At 39.6% G+C, this 19083-nt stretch overlaps 1 protein-coding gene across 2 annotated transcripts in view; it reads left to right on the plus strand.

Annotated features, from left to right (window-relative positions):
• CUBN (cubilin) overlaps window positions 1-19083 on the plus strand; it is a 142063-nt gene that overhangs the window by 39912 nt on the left and 83068 nt on the right. For both annotated transcript variants that reach the window (XM_027658655.1, XM_027658656.1), the window contains exons 27-28: window positions 2444-2631; window positions 14997-15156. In XM_027658655.1, the coding sequence (XP_027514456.1) occupies window positions 2444-2631; window positions 14997-15156 (348 nt within the window). The remainder of the gene's footprint in view (window positions 1-2443; window positions 2632-14996; window positions 15157-19083) is intronic.

Consider the following 19083-nt stretch of genomic DNA (forward strand, 5'->3'; position numbering starts at 1 on the left):
CAAGTTTCAACACTTCATATTGTTCATGAAACTTCTTGCAGCCCATGATCTTACCTGTTCATGAGCAGAGGATAATGTGTACAGCATACTACTGACCCAGATTATCTAGTCTGCTACAGTTATAGAAGAGAGAGCTAAAAATTATCTGCCCATCTCCTTATGATGGAATTCATCTCCTCCTTAAGAGAAAGCTGGTGAAGTGTCTCGACTTTTATTACCTGCACCAGTGGCACTTACCACTCCAGATTTACTCAGAATAACAAGTGCTAGAAGTCCATAACAGGGTAGATTGGACTGTTCTTTCTCTTCTGCTCATCCAGTCTCTTGACTTTTAAACAGAGAAGGCAGATACAGCAAGCTTCTCTGATTTTCTAGCTTCTTATGAGGCAGGATGACAAAGGATAATTGAGTTCCTGTCAGCCAACCTGCATCATTGTAGGTGCTTGGGATAAGTTAGCCTACCTGGAACACTTAAAAAAGTTTAATTTTTTTATATCTTGTGGTAAGGGTCATACTTTTCTTGCAAACACTTTTTTGTAAAATAGTTCTACCCCAGAAATATCAGAATAATAACATTTGGAGAAAAAAATCCAAGAAGACACATGACAAATTAAAGTTATTTTATTCACAGTCTTAATCTTGAATATAGTCCCAGTATTTACTTTTCTCCTTATACACTTTATACTTTTTATATGGTTAAATGCACATTGGAAGATACATAACTTCACTGCATACAAAATGATTTGCAAGCATCTTTGTGCACCCTAAATATGACATGCTCAAGTGATAGGGATTGCTGTAGGTTTACAGACATTTAGTTGGACAGTAGTAAATGGATTACAAAAAAACCAAAGCTATTCATCCTCACATGACACATACAATAACTAGAAGAGTGGGGAAGCTTTGGCTCCCTAATTCCTTACAGATATCACAGAGTCATCTAGCATGTACTTTTCAGACTGCAATGACAAGAAGATATATTAGAAGAGGTTTCCCCTCCCTTTCATTAATTAAACAGAAAGAGCACTTTCAAAGCACTCAGATGAAGAACCTGAGCTATCAGATAATGTGATTTACATTCATATTTAATTCCTGAAGATGAATCAGAGAAGGCTTTTAATGGCAATGGCTTGCCTAAAAGCTAAAATTATGTAGGCGGTATGGTGTAAAATAAGGATGCCAGATACATTTACATGTACGTGAAAGAAATGTAATGATGAATTGAAAAACATTGCAAAGGAAAACATGGTATCAAGTCAACATTCAAAGGCACCTTTGTGCCTGAGATGTTTCTAATAAGATCTTGGTGGCAGGGGGTAGCAAATTTTACCCATCTTGCATTCTTCAAAATCCATTTTGTGCTCTTCATTCTGTCCTTTCAAAGAGTTGTTACTTCAGTGTAGTTTTGCAGACAAGCTCCTCTTCACCCGACCCTGACCTTCAGCTGTATCCCAAGCATTTCAAAGTACTAAAAACACAGATCTTGCTGCTCTTTATATGTTTGGAAAGAATAAAAAATGTGCAGGAGGTAGGTGTGCTACCCTTAGTGACAGACAATAGAACAGTTATGCAAGTGAATTTCAGCCATTTCTGCTGTTCAAACACTGCAGATTTGCTGTCCAAAGCAAAGAACCTGTCCCACTCCTCTCCTGCTGCCAACTTCTCTGTGCATTACACTGCTCTGCTCCTGATACACAACGTATGTTGCTTCCAGACAAGGGAGTGCCCACACTGATGTTTTCTGTCTTTAGGGAAAGGTGGATACAGGAAAATGAGACTCACTGACCTGATGCCATAATTGTAATTTCCTTCTTTATCTAGTTTAGTTTATTTTTATTTTCTTGACACTTCAAGGAAAGCTCTTATTATTCCAGGTGAGTGTCCAGTTCCTATGCTAGGATTCTATTAGATGTCTCACAAGAAAAATCATGGCTCCTTTTTTAAAACAATTCACATTAGCTTCCTGTTCCTGGAGTCAGAAAGCCCAATACTAGTAGTGTACTTTCCATTTTTTGTTTAAGCCAGGTTTATAATTTTTTCCTAGTTTGCTGAAATAACCCACTTCAGTCTATTAGTTCATCTTTGTTAAGCACCCTCCCCAAATTGTTTCAAATGACAGGGCAAATTTCTGCCATTATCTATCAGAATGTGTTTCAGAAATAACCAGAATTAAAGAAAACTGCCAAAAATATATATACTATATATACTGATGATGCTGTAAGTTTCAGAAAAGAAGGTCATAATAGAGCTGAAGGATTCAAGTCTGGATTTTGTTTGAAACATAAATATGTTCTTCAATAGGTCACAATTCTCTTTCTATATGACTTCTCTAATCTGAATAAAATAATTTCTCACCTTGTAATACTATCAGTAACTTCAATTTTTAGATTTTTGAGTTATTAGATCACTGCAAAAATATGATCTGTTATCACTTCTTTTTCAGTTTGCCATGAAGTACTGACTGTTAATCGTAGCCATGGCATATTGGAAAGTTTAAATTATCCAAATAATTACCCATTAAATGAGCACTGTAGCTGGACTGTCCAAACTACCAAGGGGAACACTCTCAACTATAGCTTCACGGCCTTTGATTTAGAAGATGGATTGGACTGTGGTCGTGACTTCTTGAAGGTAAGTAGAAATAAAAAAAAGCATGTCTCTACCAATAAAGGAAAATAATAAGGATGCAGAAGAGCAAGGGGAAATTTATTGTATCTAAATTTAACCACTGAAGCTCAAGTGTTAAATCCAAATGATTTGGCCCTGTTTCCTCTGCAATCGGTAGGGAGAGAAGCATTGCTGACTCAAGACAGGTCTGTGCAAATGGGAGGATGAATCCCAAATCCTTGGTTTGCTACAGTCTAGCTACCACCTGAGATTAGATGCACTGGCTTTTACAAGTGAAGTGAGATGTCATGATTCCAGCTTCATGTAAAGAAGAAGAAATCCTGGGATTAGTAAATTGATTGCAAAAAGGCAATGAGCCCAATTATTTTCCTCTTGTTTTTATATGAGAAGGAGCAGTGTAGGTTCAAAAACTTTAATATGTATTATTTTTACATTTTTAAAGGGAGGGTTGCTGTGTCTCCTATTTATATTTTTCTTTTTCATAATTCATCTGCCTCTTTAAAGAGACTGAAAGAAAATTAAGGTATCCACAAATAAAATGTGACATTTTTTATCCAAATAAAGCCATCCAGTCAACCTAAAGCCAAATACCCTTTATTTTGATTTCCTTAAAAAAAAAAAATATCTCTAGGACAAAGAGGATATTTTCTTAAAATTTTCAAGGACAACTTAAAAGATATTTTCTCTCAATTTTGTTCTTAGTACTGTGGGAAGTAGAGTGTGGTCATGATCACTGCTATACCGTGGGTTATAATCCCCTGCCTATTCTTTTGCTGTTTTGCTGAACTCATCTGTCCTTCAGATCTCACCCTTGTACAGGATGCCAGCCTGTAGCTGCTGTGCTCTATTTAGGTTTTTGCACTAGAGGAGCTGAAATTTAGAGAAGTGTTAGAAAGACTACTTACAACCAGGAAGAGGGCTATGGAATAGTGCCCATATTTCTGGGGATACTTACTTACACTGGGGTCTTGCAGAAGATTCAACAACAGGCCTGGTGATGGGCTAGTCTGTTCCATCTAGATGTCCTCCCTCGTTCCCTCTACCTCCCTACTATGGCAGCTGTCACAGCTCAAAATTGGTAATAAACTGGCAAAAGTGATGTTCTTCAAGCTTTCTTTTCTTCGCGGCCAGGAACAGTAAGAAAGAAGACATGTGAAGAAAATAAATAAGGGAGCACTACATTGAAGACTAACTATTAAACCCTGGTTTGTTTTTGTGAGGAGACTAAAAAAGAAACATTGGAGCCAGTGCCAGTCTCAAGATGCCTGAGCCCTTGACCCATGAAAAGCAGGAGCCCTGTACACAGTAGCCAGCCAGTGAGGAGCAAGAAACTTGCCAGAAGACACTATTCTAGATGTAAGTCAAGGCTGGAGGAATAATGCAAGAGGCAAGGACCTGATCCAAAGCACTTAAAAGAACAGAAATAAAACATATCTGAGGGAGTGAGGAGACAGGGAGCACTCTTTGTTTTAACAACTTTTCAGTGCTTTCAATCAAAGAAAATACAGACTGAAAGAGGTATAAAGAGGAAAATACAGGGGGAAAAGAGAATCATGGAAGTGTGTTAAGGAGGCTTTAATTTGTCATTACTTACAAATCTTTCTCCAAATGCCATTAAGAAATACCACTTGGAAAAGATGTTCTCATTTGGTTGTTGCATGCTGCACAAATATGTGCCATAGTGTAAAAAGGAGAACAAGGTTGAACCAGCCAGGGAACTGAACACTGTTTGCTCCCACCCTGCATCTTGCGAAAGGGGAGCATATTGTCAAGGCTGGGAGCGCTCTGCGGTGTAAGGGAAAGGGGGAGTCATCTGGAACAAGTGTACAGTTCACTTTCTGAGCAGACTGCAGATATTTGGGACTTCTCTGATTGAAATCCATGTGGAGTCTGACACCACTGCAGATTGGAAAAAAGGTTATTTAAAAGAAACCTCATAGCTGTTTAGCTAAAATAGATTACTTTTCTGACACATGCTAGTTCTGAGATTCCTTTATTGCAAAGAAGCCCAAGAGGGGAGAGATCTAATGGTCTGGCTGAGTATAATAGAAATATAATCCTGTTCACTGTAGTCTAAGTGGGTGATACATGGACCATATGCCAGAACCCTTCACCATTTTCTTGAAGGAAATGGGAAGCTGATGCTCAGACAGTTTCCATATAGCTGCACTCACAAACCAGAGTGGCCACTGGTGCTGATCAAGTCCTCTTTTCCCAGGGAGCTTTTAGATGACCCTTTTCCCATCTCCTTTTGGGTTTGGTGGCAGCAGCTCTGCCACCTCAGCCTCTTGCAGCAGGCAGCAGCACCCTATTTGTCTTCTTACCTCTGTGGCAGCTCTGTGGTAGCAGAGTAGCAGAGTAGCAGCATGGTGCTCTGTGGCAGCTAGCAGATGGCAGGCTTGGTGACAATATTTGCTCCTACTTGCTGGGAGGCTGGGAGTAGGAAGGACAAGAGTTAGTTTTTAGGTTGGATTAGGTAATGATCACAGTTGTAGTGGTAGAAGGAGTAAGGGAGGGTTGTACATGATGGAAAAGAACAAGATTAAATGTTGCAGAGGTGTTACGGCAGGGACATTACCTGCCTTAGCAGATTACAATCAAGAAATGGCAGTTGCAAAAAAAAAAAAAAAAATAGCAGAGCCACTTCAAAAAGTTAATATAAGAAACAGATTTAATGCATGTGGACATATTTTTATTATATTGCAAATGTCTCAAACTAAAGCTCTGATTTTTTTGAAATCTTTCGGAATTCTGAAGGAGAAAATCATAGGGTGGGGACAGTTAGACTGAGCAACCTACGTTCTTGAGTACTGCTGGACCTGGCCTGCTGGACACTGTGGTTTTGGTCCCAGTCTCCATACTGGAAAAGGGCCTGTTCTTCAGCTTTGTGTTTAATTATGACTTACACTCTGACCCAAACCCACACGTAGTATATAAAAAGAAAATTTTGCCTCATGACTAATTCAATCTGATATACACAGAATATGTTAATTCGCTATTTGCTCCCTGGCTTAGTCCACATATGAGCCAGAAATTGAATATGTAGAGTAATGACAAAACCAAAAGTTTCTACACATGAGTATTCCTAGCTATTGTCAGTTATCAAAGATATTATCATCCTGTAGAGCAAATAAGTATTTCCCATACAGGACAAGGGAAAATATAGTCAGATGTTCAGAGAGTGTAAGTACAAGTGCAATGTGTGGCTGTCCCAAACTGAAATGCAGTCACAGCTGTACAATGAGAACTCAGCTGTGCATTGTGTTATGTATTTCCTTTTCTCCTTTGATCATGGGATGCTTCTTGTCAGCCAGGCCACTGTTCCACCAGCTGGCTGGTGTTACTCATGGTAAGCAGCACTCCCTCTCCACGGGAAGCAGTTAGTGACTTTGACTCACTCTGATCTGGGCAGGGCCTGCATCTCCACCACTTTAGCATGTACAACTATTTATACTATGGTCAAGTAGGAAGGAAAAAACCCTGCTCTTCTGATTTCATGGCAATTTTCTGCCCCTGTGATTAAGTGCCAGAAATTGAGAAAGGGAAGTGTGAGAGGGAGTCAAAGCTGCAGTTCTTTATAATGTCAGTCTATAGCATGAACCTCATATAAGCACTTTCTCAACAAATGAGCAATGTGCAGTGTTTCATGGCCTGTCAGAGGATGCTGGCTCATTGCTAATAATGCTCATAGGAAGTGTGACATTTTGGAAGGAGTTTTACAGCAAAGTTTCAAGAATATGAGATTAGTTGCTTCTGATAAAGACAGAAGTGGCAATGACAAGATACAAGTTGTACCAAATAGCAGACTGGTTCCTAGTGATGCTTCACTAACTGTATTTAGATTGAATGGTCTTTCAATTACATTGCATGCTGTGGCTTGGCTCAATAACTTAACATTAGTCTTTCTAGAGGAATCATCAGGCTGTAAACAGTGAGATATTACAGACAATGACATAGAAATGTCATTCTTTCCTCTACATTCACCAGGTTATTAGCTGAACAAGCATGTGTTTAATTCCCTATCTTTAATGAAGAATTACCTTCTTCTTCTGTATGGTAAAACATAATCTCTGTGGAAGCAAAGCTCTTATATAAGTAAAGATAATGTCATGTTATTGCTCTGAAGATCAGTCTTGCAGTAGGACAGAAATTTATTCCTTCCTTATACAAGAAAAATATTATATGAAAACCACTAATCTTTCTGTCTTTCAGTGACAATCTCCCTCTCTGTTCTTATTCTCAGAAGGTACAACCATCCCTTGAAGTCCACCCTGTTTAGCCTCTGCTTTTAATAAGTACAGGAGAGACCTTGCCCAGCCTTTTGCAAGATGCCACCAGCCCGATAAGCAGATAACAAACTTGTCATGAAGCAAGACAAGTTTCAGAGCTCTCTGAGTTTCACCCCTTTACTCTGTGCACTTTGATCTAGTGTCAAAGATGGAATTATCATTGGTTAATGCAAAAGAACATCTTATGGGGTCAAACAGTGGCCTGATAGTAACAAATGCCTTTCTTCTGCTGCAGGGCAGGAGAGAATTCCCCTTTGGACTAAAGCAGTTCCTTGCTTGCCTACTGTCAGTGTACTTAAGCAGTCCAGACTCTTTCAGCAATGAGACTCAGAGTGGTTAAAATACCATTGCATACTTACATGTGGAATATTATCAGATGAATATAGGAATTAATATGGCATCTGCTCCTGAGAATTGTTTCATTTCCTTCTGGTGGTAACAGGATGTGGTGTTTTGTTTTTTTTTTCTTTTCTAAACCACAGTAGCATTCCAGGGATGTGCCATAATATCCTTTTTCTCCATCTGGGAATACTGCATTAGATAATTGTTGCTCACACTCATCTGGTCATACTCTTTTTTTTTTTAATTAATTTAACATAAAAATATCTAACATAAAAATATCTTACACTGTTTCTAGTGTTACTCTCTGTTGTAATTAGTAAATATGCTTAAACCATATTAGGAGATTAGCATTATTACATTTTATTTATGAGTGTGTCTTTTTAAAGTGCTGCAGGAATTCCCCAAGCACAGACAATGGCTTTGCTTATGGCTGTGCATTGATTTACAAAATGTCACCAGTGGTACATCGCCCTGGGGATGCAGATGATATATGAAATATACCTATCCAGGTTCTGCACACAGACATCAAATTACAGCCTGCTGGCCAGGCTGCAGTGGTATCTATTAATGTATTACTATGCAAGCTGGCAGCATGCCAGCCCATCCCTGAATTCCTTTTTTGTGGGTTATGGGCGTCCACAAAAATTCCTTCAGTGTAAGGCTGTAAGGATAAAAGTGACAATTCTCCTCAGGTTTCTCTGGCAGACCTTACCATTGGTACACAACGAAATCTTAGCCCGTACACTGATTTTCAGTGAGGGATCTGGATACTCAAAAGGAGGGTGTCAAGCCAAAAAGCTGCCCACCCTAAAAAAGACTGGCTGAGGGTTCAGATTTTTTTTCTCCTAATTACCTGCATTGCCAGAATCAAAGTAGACTTTGGCTTCCCTGTTTGAAAGGTTATGTAGAAGCAAAATTACAAACACATATAAACTACCCCCAACCCCTCAAGACAACTAAATTTATAGTGATGAAAGGATTGCATGGTGCCTACAGAAACCTCAGATGACAAGAAGCACGAGTGAAGCCAGCACAGACTCCACTTTTGGACTCACAAAATGAGTCAGACCTTCATGGACTTTGTGTTTTCCACACCCTGCCAGCTCAGAGCAATGTGACTTTGCCTGCTCCTTCAGAAAAAAGCATTGTACAATGAAGTGACTGTGAAATATCACCATATGATGGTTGTGTGCTTGCCCCTTGTTGGAAACAGAGCATTTAGGACTAATCTAATTGCAGCTGGATTCTTCTTTCCTCTGTTCTTCTTCTGTATTACAAATTTTTCTGGAAAGCTGCACCAACCTCTGTGAGATTGCTTATCCCATTCAGTACAGGCATTGCAATAAAAAATTACATGGTGGCAGGAGAAACCCCATCTGCATCAGTCAAAGCTTCCCCTCATCAGAGGGAAGCTCCCAGACAGCTCAGAGAAAACCACACTAGACTTTGAGGAAGGTTTTGTGTCTGCCCCCCTCAGCTGAATTGTTCCCATGAGCAAGCCTGAAAGCCTAAGTAGCAGGAATATTTCCCTTTTGTCCTGTCTTCATTTGAGACCAGCTGCAATTCTCCTTAGTTGCCATAGTTATGCATAATGCAAATTTTCTTAAATGGGGGGGTGGGGGTGGGGGTGGATTCAGGGATTTACAGACACAATCCTGCCCTTTTTGGTCCCTGATAGTGTCAGTTCAGTTCATCTGGGCTGGCAAAGCACCGCAGGAGCAGCACTCAGCCCTGCATTGGAGTCGGCAGGGCTGCAAACTGCTCAGATCACCCTGGGCTTTTCAGAGCCGTGTCCCTAGACACAGCCCTGTCTCTTTGTAAGGAGCTTTTCCCACAATAGCAGCTTTCTGCTGAAGAATAACTTTGGAAATATTATTGCCCCAAGCTCAAAAGTAGTCCTGCTTCCTTCACCATGAGTGGATTCTCACTGCAAAGGAACCGCCTCAATTTCTGAGGCTTTGAGAAAAGCAGGTGCTCTACCAAAATAGCCACAGCCTCATCACCAGGCATATGTGATCCCAGTGCCACAAAGGCGTGCCCAAGGCAGTCCTTTGGTCAGCAAAGGCTGCAGAGACACTTCAGGGACCCATTTGGATTCTGGGGATTAGGTGGAGGTGCTCTCTTGATACAGGTTTGGGGATTTAAAATACCATGCTGAACAAATAAGATTTTGAGTGCAGGTCTTAGGGTTGACCAACTAGGTGGATGTCTCCTAGACATTTCGTTCTTAAACAGCAGTTTTTTCCTACTCCTATACCTAAAACACTTTTTAAATTTAATCCAAAGATATGCCCTGCATTTCTTACGGTCTTATAATTCATTCATTGCTAAAGAAAAACACTGGTTTTATATAATTTGCAAAATAAACCTTTCCTAGAAAGATACAGCAGATATGCTGTAGTTAAAACCCCTTGTTTTCTTTGAGAACACAGTAAGTGGTAATGTAAGAGGTGAAAAAATATTTTAAAAAATACTGCAGTCTAATTTGGAATTCAACATTGAAAATTTCAAAGGGCTCTGAGTGATTCAGGTTCAGGTTATGAGACAAAACATAGACTCAGGTAAAACTCTTACTATTAAAAAACTAGACATTTATACATTTTCATATGTTAGATAAATCCCAGCAATAATAACTACTGTGCCTACACGTCTAGTGATGTACAGTGTCAAACTCCATTGTACTATAGAATAAAGTGGTTAATTAGTGAGTGTATCTTTGTGCGGAGACAAGAAAGTTGCCTTCAGTGGTCAGAGCAAGGATATTTATCAAAGGTTACCTAGAGTATAAACAATTATATTAAAATATTAATTAGAAGGTGTTCTTAAGGAGGGCTTTTTTTCTATTGGCAATTGCAAATACTTCTCATCATGCAAGCACAAACATAACCTCATTTTGTTTTCCTATTTGTTCAGAAGTATCAAGGTTCCATGCACTAAGTCTTAAGCTACCTTTGTTCCTATGAAATTATGTTGCTGTGGTGCTCAGTTAGCACAGAAGGCCACATTCTGGAGCTTTAGTTGGTTTTTTTCATCTGGCTGGCAGACCTGCAGGTTCTTAAGTTCACTCTCTAGCTCATCTGGAAAGGAAATGTGTTGCTTGGAAATTAATTGGTTTTGATTTTGTTATTCTTGTTTTAACAATTAATGGTGATCTCTCTTTGGAGTGCATTCTGTTACTTGGCTAATGATTATGTTGTCTAGTTTTTGCTTCATTTTGTTTTCTGGTAACATGTTTGTTGTAATGCCATCAAAACTTCCTTTCCAAAATTTCCTTTTCTTTCATTTCCTTTCAGGAAGAGTTACTCAGAAACTTGTAATCACTGCCTCTGGTATTTAGATCCAAACAATCCTATATCAGGTTTCCCACTTCTGAGAGGAAAGGGATACTCATGTGTGTCAGAAAAGCTCTTTGAGACTGTCCTAGAAGCTCTGGCCATGGGTGGGACACTTGCAGCTCTGCTGGTCTGATCCAAGGCACAGCCTCCTTTCATGAGTTCTGCAAATACAGCCCAGGACTGTTGCTGTTGGTCCCTGTAAAAAGGCTTTCTGATTGCAAACAGTCTGTTTCAAGACTCAAATTGAGACAATTATTGATATAATTTTTCATAATTATAATGAATTCTTGACATCTGATAACAGTATTGTTTACAATACAAAAAAATTGAGAATGGTCTGTATTATAGGATGGATTTTCACCTCATATGAAACTGAAAGTTTGACTTCAAAGACTCCATCATCTCTGGATCGAGACTATGTGTTATGACTAACTACTATATGTAAGCAGGTTTTTTCCAGAGCAGATTAGCCATGGGTTTTTTTCTTTGTAATGGTTTTCCTGATGAAAAAAAACCTCAAACATGCTTTTTAATAGAAATAAAGTTTTCCAACAGAAAAATGACATTTTGCCCTAAACCCCCTCCAGTCTTCTGCCAGGTAAACTGAGCAGGTAGAGTCTCACTACCTTTCTGGAAGGCTTACTTTACAAGAAGGAATAAGCTTGATGAGGTGCTCAGGTAGAAAAATGTTCCTGCTTCAAGTATGCCCAAATAGAACACATTTAAAGTTTATTTTTCTCATTTGTTTGAGATCTTTATTTCTTCCATGCAGGAGAACCTCCATTTTCCAGTCAGCTCAGTTCTTGAGCCCTTCCTCCAGTTCTGTCAATGAGCTTTTCTGTGACACAGGTCATGCTGCTTTGCTTTGCTCCTCCAAAGAGGGGTGAGCAGCTGTGGCCTCCAGAGCATCATTCTTCGTGTCAGCAACATATTTCCAGGCTGAAGAGTCAGAAAGCCAAAATGTCATACTGGTGACCATGGTGTCTCCCCTGGGAGAGCTACCCAAGCTGAACCCTTCCTGCAGCCTTGGCTAGTCCTGCTTTCCCAGCCCCACTCTAATGTACAGCAGATGGTTTTCAGCTGCCATTTCGCTGCAGGGCAGTCACACAGCTTGATTCTTCCCCTAGAAAGCTGGTACCTCCCCTTTCTACTTTTGTGTCAGCCTATAGGCTTTCTCCTAGGCAGCCTGATAAGGAGTTTCTCTTAACAGCTATTGAGCCCATGCCTAATAATTCATCTGAATGTACTGCATCCCTGCCTAGTCCCAGTGCCACGGTGCAGGCTGATAAAATGGAGCATTCTGGGTGCCACTCAACAATTCTTTGGCTAAAGCAGGGAGGCCAAGGGTAAGAACATATGCTGCAGCTGTTTGCATATTTTGACTGTTTGAGTGTCTGCCAAAATTATTATGAAGAACTTGGATTTTCTGGTGGAGGCTAAGAGTCTAAACAAATAAATATATTACAAAGCAAATATATACACAGAAGGGGAGCAAGCACTTTCTTCCCAATGGGAAGCTGGAAGGGAGGCAAATCACCAGTTCCTAGATCAGTATGGTACAGGAGTGCCTCAAAATTCTGGAGAAGAATCTTGCCTCAATTTGCAGCAGTTTAAGATAACACAGCTGACAAAGCAGGACCCTACCAAGAAACACTATCTCAGAGATCAGGAGAGAAATTGTAGCTCATGAGAGCTGTGTTCAGCTTCAGTTTCACTTGCCTGTGTTTGTGTGAGCGCAAAAGGTAGTTTGCAAAGTTCAAAATGCCCTGAGAAAATACACAGCTGTTCCCTTCATTTAGAAATGAACGACAGCTCAAAAAAACCCCTCTGTAATTCTAGCAGTAGTGGTTCTGCCTCTCTCAATGAGTTACAGCTGGCCAGGCACTCATATTCCCTGCAAAATGCTGCTCTGAACACAACCCCACAGGGCAGCACGGCATGAAGGGATTGCCATAGTAACCATTCTTTGTGTCTCAAAAAACTGACAGACTGTTTTCAGAGGAAATTACATAGAAATGCAGCATTAGCTGTCTTAGGTAAAAATAATACTCCCTTGATGAATCAAATTGCAGGAGACTCAAGAAGCTTGTTTTTTTGGTTTGGATTTGGAAGTTTCTGGGTATGATTTAGTCCAAGTTCATTAGAATGGTTTTTCATTTGTAATCTCTAGACTTAATGGCTGATTGTGAATATGTATCTTAACATAGTTTTTGCTTCTACTCAGATTCATGATCTCCACAGTTATTTATTTTTCACCATTCATATTTTTCTGGTGTAAGATTTCCATGGCTTGAGGCCACAGAAATACGAGTACTATATACCACGAAGCTGTCAAAGGAAGTAGTACTATTAAAAAATCTAATTGGATTTGACTTGATTTCATTTTGTTGAACTTAAGCCTTAAAAGAATGTGTAAAGCTTTCAGCCAGGCTTGGAAGAAGGTCATAACTGTAATGCTGGGCATGGGACAGCTCACCCGTTTATCAAGTGGTCCTTCAAACTTTATGTTTGGAAAGAATACAAGTGGATATTCAACATATAAACATCTAATCTTTATGAAATTTAATATTTATTATCAAACACATCTGATCAAGGCTTTGCAAGAGGTACCAGCAATGTGTCTGCAATTAGAAACCTACAATCTTTTCTGATTTCACTAAAAGAAATCATAACAAAGAGTGATAGTTCCCAAGTTACAATACATTTAGCATGCACCTAACTTCTGGCAGAACTACCTCCAATTTTTTTTTTTTTGTTAAAAAAGACATTTCAATTAGACTGTGTGCTTGAGGATTTGAAAGCATTTGAGTAGATTTCTTGGCCCCAAGTATGTTTTAAATGAACAACAAGATTTCTGAAGATTCTGCAAGGCCAACATCTTGAACAGAAAAGCTGAGGGTTTAATTACTCATTCCCATATGTGAGTCTGCCAGAAAATATATGTGAAAATTAGTAGCTAGCATGGTTAATCAATATTTGCTGTAATATCACGATTCCATACTATGGGTGCTGAGTGTAGGAGAATTCTTAGTGGAATCAAATATATTTGGAAAAGAGATTTGAATGGAGAGCAAAGATAAATAAACCCTGGCTGTTTTTCTAGAGATCATAGATTTGATTCTTTGCATGAAAAGAACTTTACAGTGATGGCTTCAGAACAAAGAAAAGATTTTGCTGAAATTCTGAAAGGAGGCATGCCAAAAATTCACATTTAGAATGTTCAGACATGGTTTCTGTGCCAGTAGTTTGCTGGGATGTGTTAGGAAGATATGCACTCTGAGACAGAAGATCGGATGAACTGTTGCAAAGTGATAATAAAGCACGAGGGTTGATGTTTTTCTAAACTTTAAAAATCATAGTAACCAAGGTAGAAATAATAAAGCAACTCCTAACTTGACAACAACCAGCAATCTGATATTGTAAGTCAAAGGCAATTTAGCTAAAATGTCTCATTTTTACCAGCTTTTCAAAAATTTACAGTTTTCATGCCTGAAAAGTGACACTGGGGCATTGTGGTATTTGGTGAGGAACATGGATGCACGCTCAGAGTGATTTACTGGATTGGAAAAAAGTTACAAAACTAGAATTTGAAAGACAATTTAAATCTGTTTGGAGATAACAAATGTAAAGAGGCTTAGAAGCTCTAAGCACCTACTCTCACTCCATCAAAACATGTATTAAATGTTTTCATTTAAATGTGAGTATATGACTAACTTCAGATGTCAATATTTAACTACAGGAATATTTTGCTAGCATTTTTTGTTTTGTTTGTTTGCTTGTTTGTTTGTTTGTTTTTTAATAAAAAAAAAAGCAGGACACTAGCACAAGATTATGAAACCATAAATAAACACATACGAAGTTTCCCTGTGCTTTTAAAGATTTACTTTACTTTTGGTTTTCACTTTGTCCTCACTACTCTGGGAGGCCCTCGTGATGCTGACTGCTTGGTTTTCTCCATCAGAAGACCAGTCAGTCCTGATATCACCTGGGCACAGTCTTAGAGAGATGAAGATGTAAACAGAGTTGTCACCAAGGGGTTTGGAGGCACTGAGCGAGTCAGATGGATGGGCAAATCAGACCCGTGACATCCTCTTTTTCTTTCTATTTCAGTTCATTGCCACTTGCCCTTTATCTTCTTCCCCAGCAACCCCCAATACACACCATAATAGAAACAGCAAAACCTTCCTACTGTACACAGCGTGCAGCCAGGTTTAAAGACATATTGAAGTTATATTTGCTTATTAGGTAATCCAAATCTTTCCACACTCCCCAGGCTCATTTTGCTGTGCAAGGGTGGCCAGTGTGAGAAGTGTCACTGCTTTTTCCTTGAAATCCTATACAAAACATTAAGAATTGAGGAGCTGCTTTTTGCTCACTGGCATATTTTTTTGTGTCATTTCAGCTCTATGATGGGCCTAATGTACAATCCAACCTGATAGGCACGTTCTGTGGACAGTCTCTTCCACTGGCAGGGAGCACTACAGGGACCAGCCTTCATGTGGAGTTTTATTCTGATGGACTGAATGCCAGAAGTGGCTTCCAGATGCTGTGGCATGTTAATGGTAAGTTAGCCACGTTTCCTCTGGGAGGGTAGGTTTCCTTCCCTGTATGTTTGGTGGAGTCTCAGCTTATGCCACTCTATGCCATCTAAGTAGAAATAACCCATTACAGTTCTAAAAACATTGGATTTCCTCATAATTCTTTAAATATTTTCCCAGTCAATGTTTCTGCACAGGTACACCTTCGAAGTTTGTCTGCTCGGACACTGAGAGCTGTTAGTGAAATATGCTTTCATTTCCAAGAGTAGGAACAGAGATGAGCAGCATGTCTAGAATGTCTGTACTGAACAGAAGATAGATGCTGTTACAGGGTAACTATGAGTGACTTGGGCTTTCTAATGGGATCATTCAGCCCTCAGTTTTCCCCATTTCTATAGACTAGTGTGTTCTTTGCAGGCTTCTGTCTAATTTTATTTAGCAGCACTTGTTTTCTTGGGTAATGTCCACTTCCAGCTGCCCCCCACCCCACTTGTCTGCATGAAATAACATTGGGCTTGGGTGTTTGTTCTCTTGTTTTTACATGTCATGAAGATTGTCACAGGCCTTATTAAATAGGAAAAAAACTATGCCAGTTATAAACAAATCTGTATAACTGTACAACTGCAAACTGTGCTTGCAGTTTCTTCATCAATGATGCTACAAATGCAATTTTTTTTCACTCTGCTTATTTAACAGCAATAGTGGACTGTAACAAGATTAAATCATGTGCCATTGTACATCCCATCTAAGGAGATCCAACCTTGAAAATAATTAAATTGCCCCAGTTGCCCTGTCTGTCTAATCAGTTCACAGCATTCAGGTTTGACAGCATTGTGAAGCAGCTGAAGTGGGCTGAAGAGGCCCAACTGTGGGTTGCTGAGGTGTGTGGCATTCTATAAGCTGTTTGAATAGGAGCTCCTTGCACCTACCACAGACTGCTGGCGCTTGTGGGCTCCCAAAGGGCTCTCGTTGGCCAGACAGTGGTGCCTTGCATTCAGTGGGGGTGAATGAAGGAGCATTTCTGGCTAAAGGAGGGACACATGCAGGAGGAGTGGGATGTGTGCAAGGAGCCAGCAGGGGAAGGGCTGCAACACAAAGCTATGTTCTTGTGCTTTGGGGTGATGTCATTCTGGGACTGCACAAAAGAATACAAAAGTGGAGGCTTTTATGCACAGCCAGATGACATCAGCTCCATACAGTAGCCATGGTGCTGGGTTAACTTGCTTTTCTAAAGCTCTCAAAGCTTTCCAAAATCTGCCTGCATGGTAAACACTCTTGTGCTTTCCCTCCTTTCCCACCCCTTTGCACTCCTTTTCTTCACTGACACGTTCACCTCTCCATCAGACAGCACTGCCCTTCTGCTAATTCCTGGACACTACACTGCAGCCTAATGCTGCACAGGGCACAGACTGCTAATGTGAGACTGTGTCTAAGGAGCAGACCAGGATCTGTAGGGTCAGATAGGGCTGGCTCTTAGGGAATGTCATTACTGGCTCTGAACGTCATGGCTGTGACTTCTGACAGCTTCAATATGAGTGCAAGGTCCTCCAGAACTAACCACAGTTGTCAGCTTTTTGTTCATTGCAAGCACTTCCTTTTTTTTTTCTCAATTGGTATGATGCACAAATATGGCTATTCCTCTTACTCTTGGGGGCTATGTTGTCTGGGCATATACTGTTGCCCTAGACCAGATAAAATTGAATATGTCCCTGTGGTCAGGGTGCTATATTTGCCTCTCCCTTCTGAAAAGATTTCAAGTGCACAAAAAAAAAAAAAAATCACTAGAAAAAGTCTCCTGGTACAGGGGAAACTTATCGAGAGTTGCAGCCTTTGGTTGGATATTTCAGAGTGAAGCATTCAGTTCCCTTCTTCCCTGAGGGCAAATCCCTCAGAGAATCTACACCCTGGTCTGGTAACATCTCACCTGACAAGAAAAAAACAAGGCTACATATATTGCTGAGAGAAAAGCTTTTATTTCTGCTCGAGTGACAAATGTGTGCTGTAGAGTTCAAACTGCTATGAACTATTTCTCAGACCGTCCCTGTGCCCCTTAACTGGCAGCTGTGAAACATCCATGAGATATACATCAAGGACATTCACATGCTTTGATGGTAAAGAGAGCAGCACTTACATTTGACACCATTTGCCTGATACAGTTTGCTTCAGACACTCTTCCCAGAACCTTTTTCACAGTTATAAGGTGATCAAAAAAAGACAAAAGCTTACCTCATTGATGACTGGCTTGAATAGCCCCTCCTGCCACACATGACACAAATTTCAACTGGTTTGATTTAAAATATTTACATTTGATCTTTCCAGCTGCTGTACTGAAGGAAACCCACTCTTTAGGCTTTCGCAAAGACAGAGTTAGTAACTGATCTTAGGACAATGCTGTTATTTATGCTTAAAGATGTCCTATATAATTTTAACTTGGATGCAAAGTTCTAGTGCAAATAATTCAATTTAAAAATGGTTGTGGTTCTGAAATAACACTTTTCATCTAAGGGACTTTTAATAATGAGGATAGATTTAGAGTTGATTTGGCTCAATCAGTAAGCCAAGACCTCAAGAGGATTATTCACTAGAGGAAAGCTTGAATCTGCAAGGTGCTTATTCCACTTCTGTTCTGTTTTAGGAAGCTTAATATAGGCAAATATATTTGGGGGCATATATTGGCCCTTTGAGAAAGAACAAACTCTTGGTAACAGTCTGGATGTTGCAAAGATGGAATGCCAATTGCATTGCTTTCCTTAAAAAAAAAAATAGAAAACCTCAGTAGGCTAAGAGGGCAAAGGTCTCTTAGTGCAAAATTACACCAGTGACAACTGTCACTATCTGAGAAGACACATATTTCCTAGAGCCGTCACCTACCTTATTAAGCAATGTGCATGTAGGAGCTGACTGATTTATATATACATCTCTATTTTATTGGAAGATCACTCACTTGGCTGCTTGGCTGTCAGTAGAGCTTATAAATTTAATTGTCTCTTCTCTGCATAGTCAAAATTTGCACCCACTATTCTTTTTGTCTCATATATTCAGTATATGTGTCAGATAAAATGTGAAATAGTTTGTTAGTTCTTCAGAGAGGCACAACAGAAACAGAAGTTAGATTAAGATACTGAAGCCATTCACTGCCAACAGTTGTCAGGCATCCATTAGGATTGCTGAAAAGAATATCACACTGCAGGTCAACAAGGGAGCTGAGGCCCAGATTTTCTGAGCCTGAATCATAGCTCTGTTGTTGATTTCTTATGTTGCCTTTGACAAATTGACATTTGTTCAGTTTTCAGAAATGACCATTCCTTCCCAATATCTTTCTGTCACATTAAGTCTAAGGATGCAAAGAGTGTGATCTTTTGAAGTCCTGGGCAGTTGTTTTGAGTTGTGGGTGCTACCATGTTCAGAACTGGCTTTTTATGTTGCAGTCTGACTATTAAAGACACAGTCATGTTCTCTATGAGAGCTAATTTCTGTTTCTTCAACAACAAACTTCTGTTTCTTCTGCTTCTTCTGTTTCTTCTGCTTCTTCTGTTTCTTCTTCTCTTTCTTCTTCTGTTTCTTCTTTCCGTTTCTTCTTTCACTCCCAAACTAATACACAACAATAGGGGCCAGAATTTTCTTAAAATGCTTGTTTCTGAACCGTTCAATCAATGTCTGAGAGCTGGAATATGGCTTTTTTTATTTTTTTTTTAAACACTGAACACTGGCAGCTGATATGGGAACTGTGGCCATTCTGTATCTTAGAAGATTCAGCTCCTGTTTAAATGCCTAAATTTGCATTTAATGTCTCTGGCTCCCAGCACTCTATCTTTATTTGTTATCCATCTTACTGATTTCAGATTGGAACATACTGAAAAAATACCAGAATTCAGGAGACTGATAAAATGATAATCAAAGCTACAGAAGTGATCAACTAATCAGAAAGCAGAAAAAAACAAAACAGTATCT

Source organism: Corapipo altera, unplaced genomic scaffold, assembly GCF_003945725.1.
Source record: "Corapipo altera isolate COAL_440 unplaced genomic scaffold, ASM394572v1 63, whole genome shotgun sequence".
Taxonomy (NCBI): Eukaryota; Metazoa; Chordata; class Aves; order Passeriformes; family Pipridae; genus Corapipo; species Corapipo altera.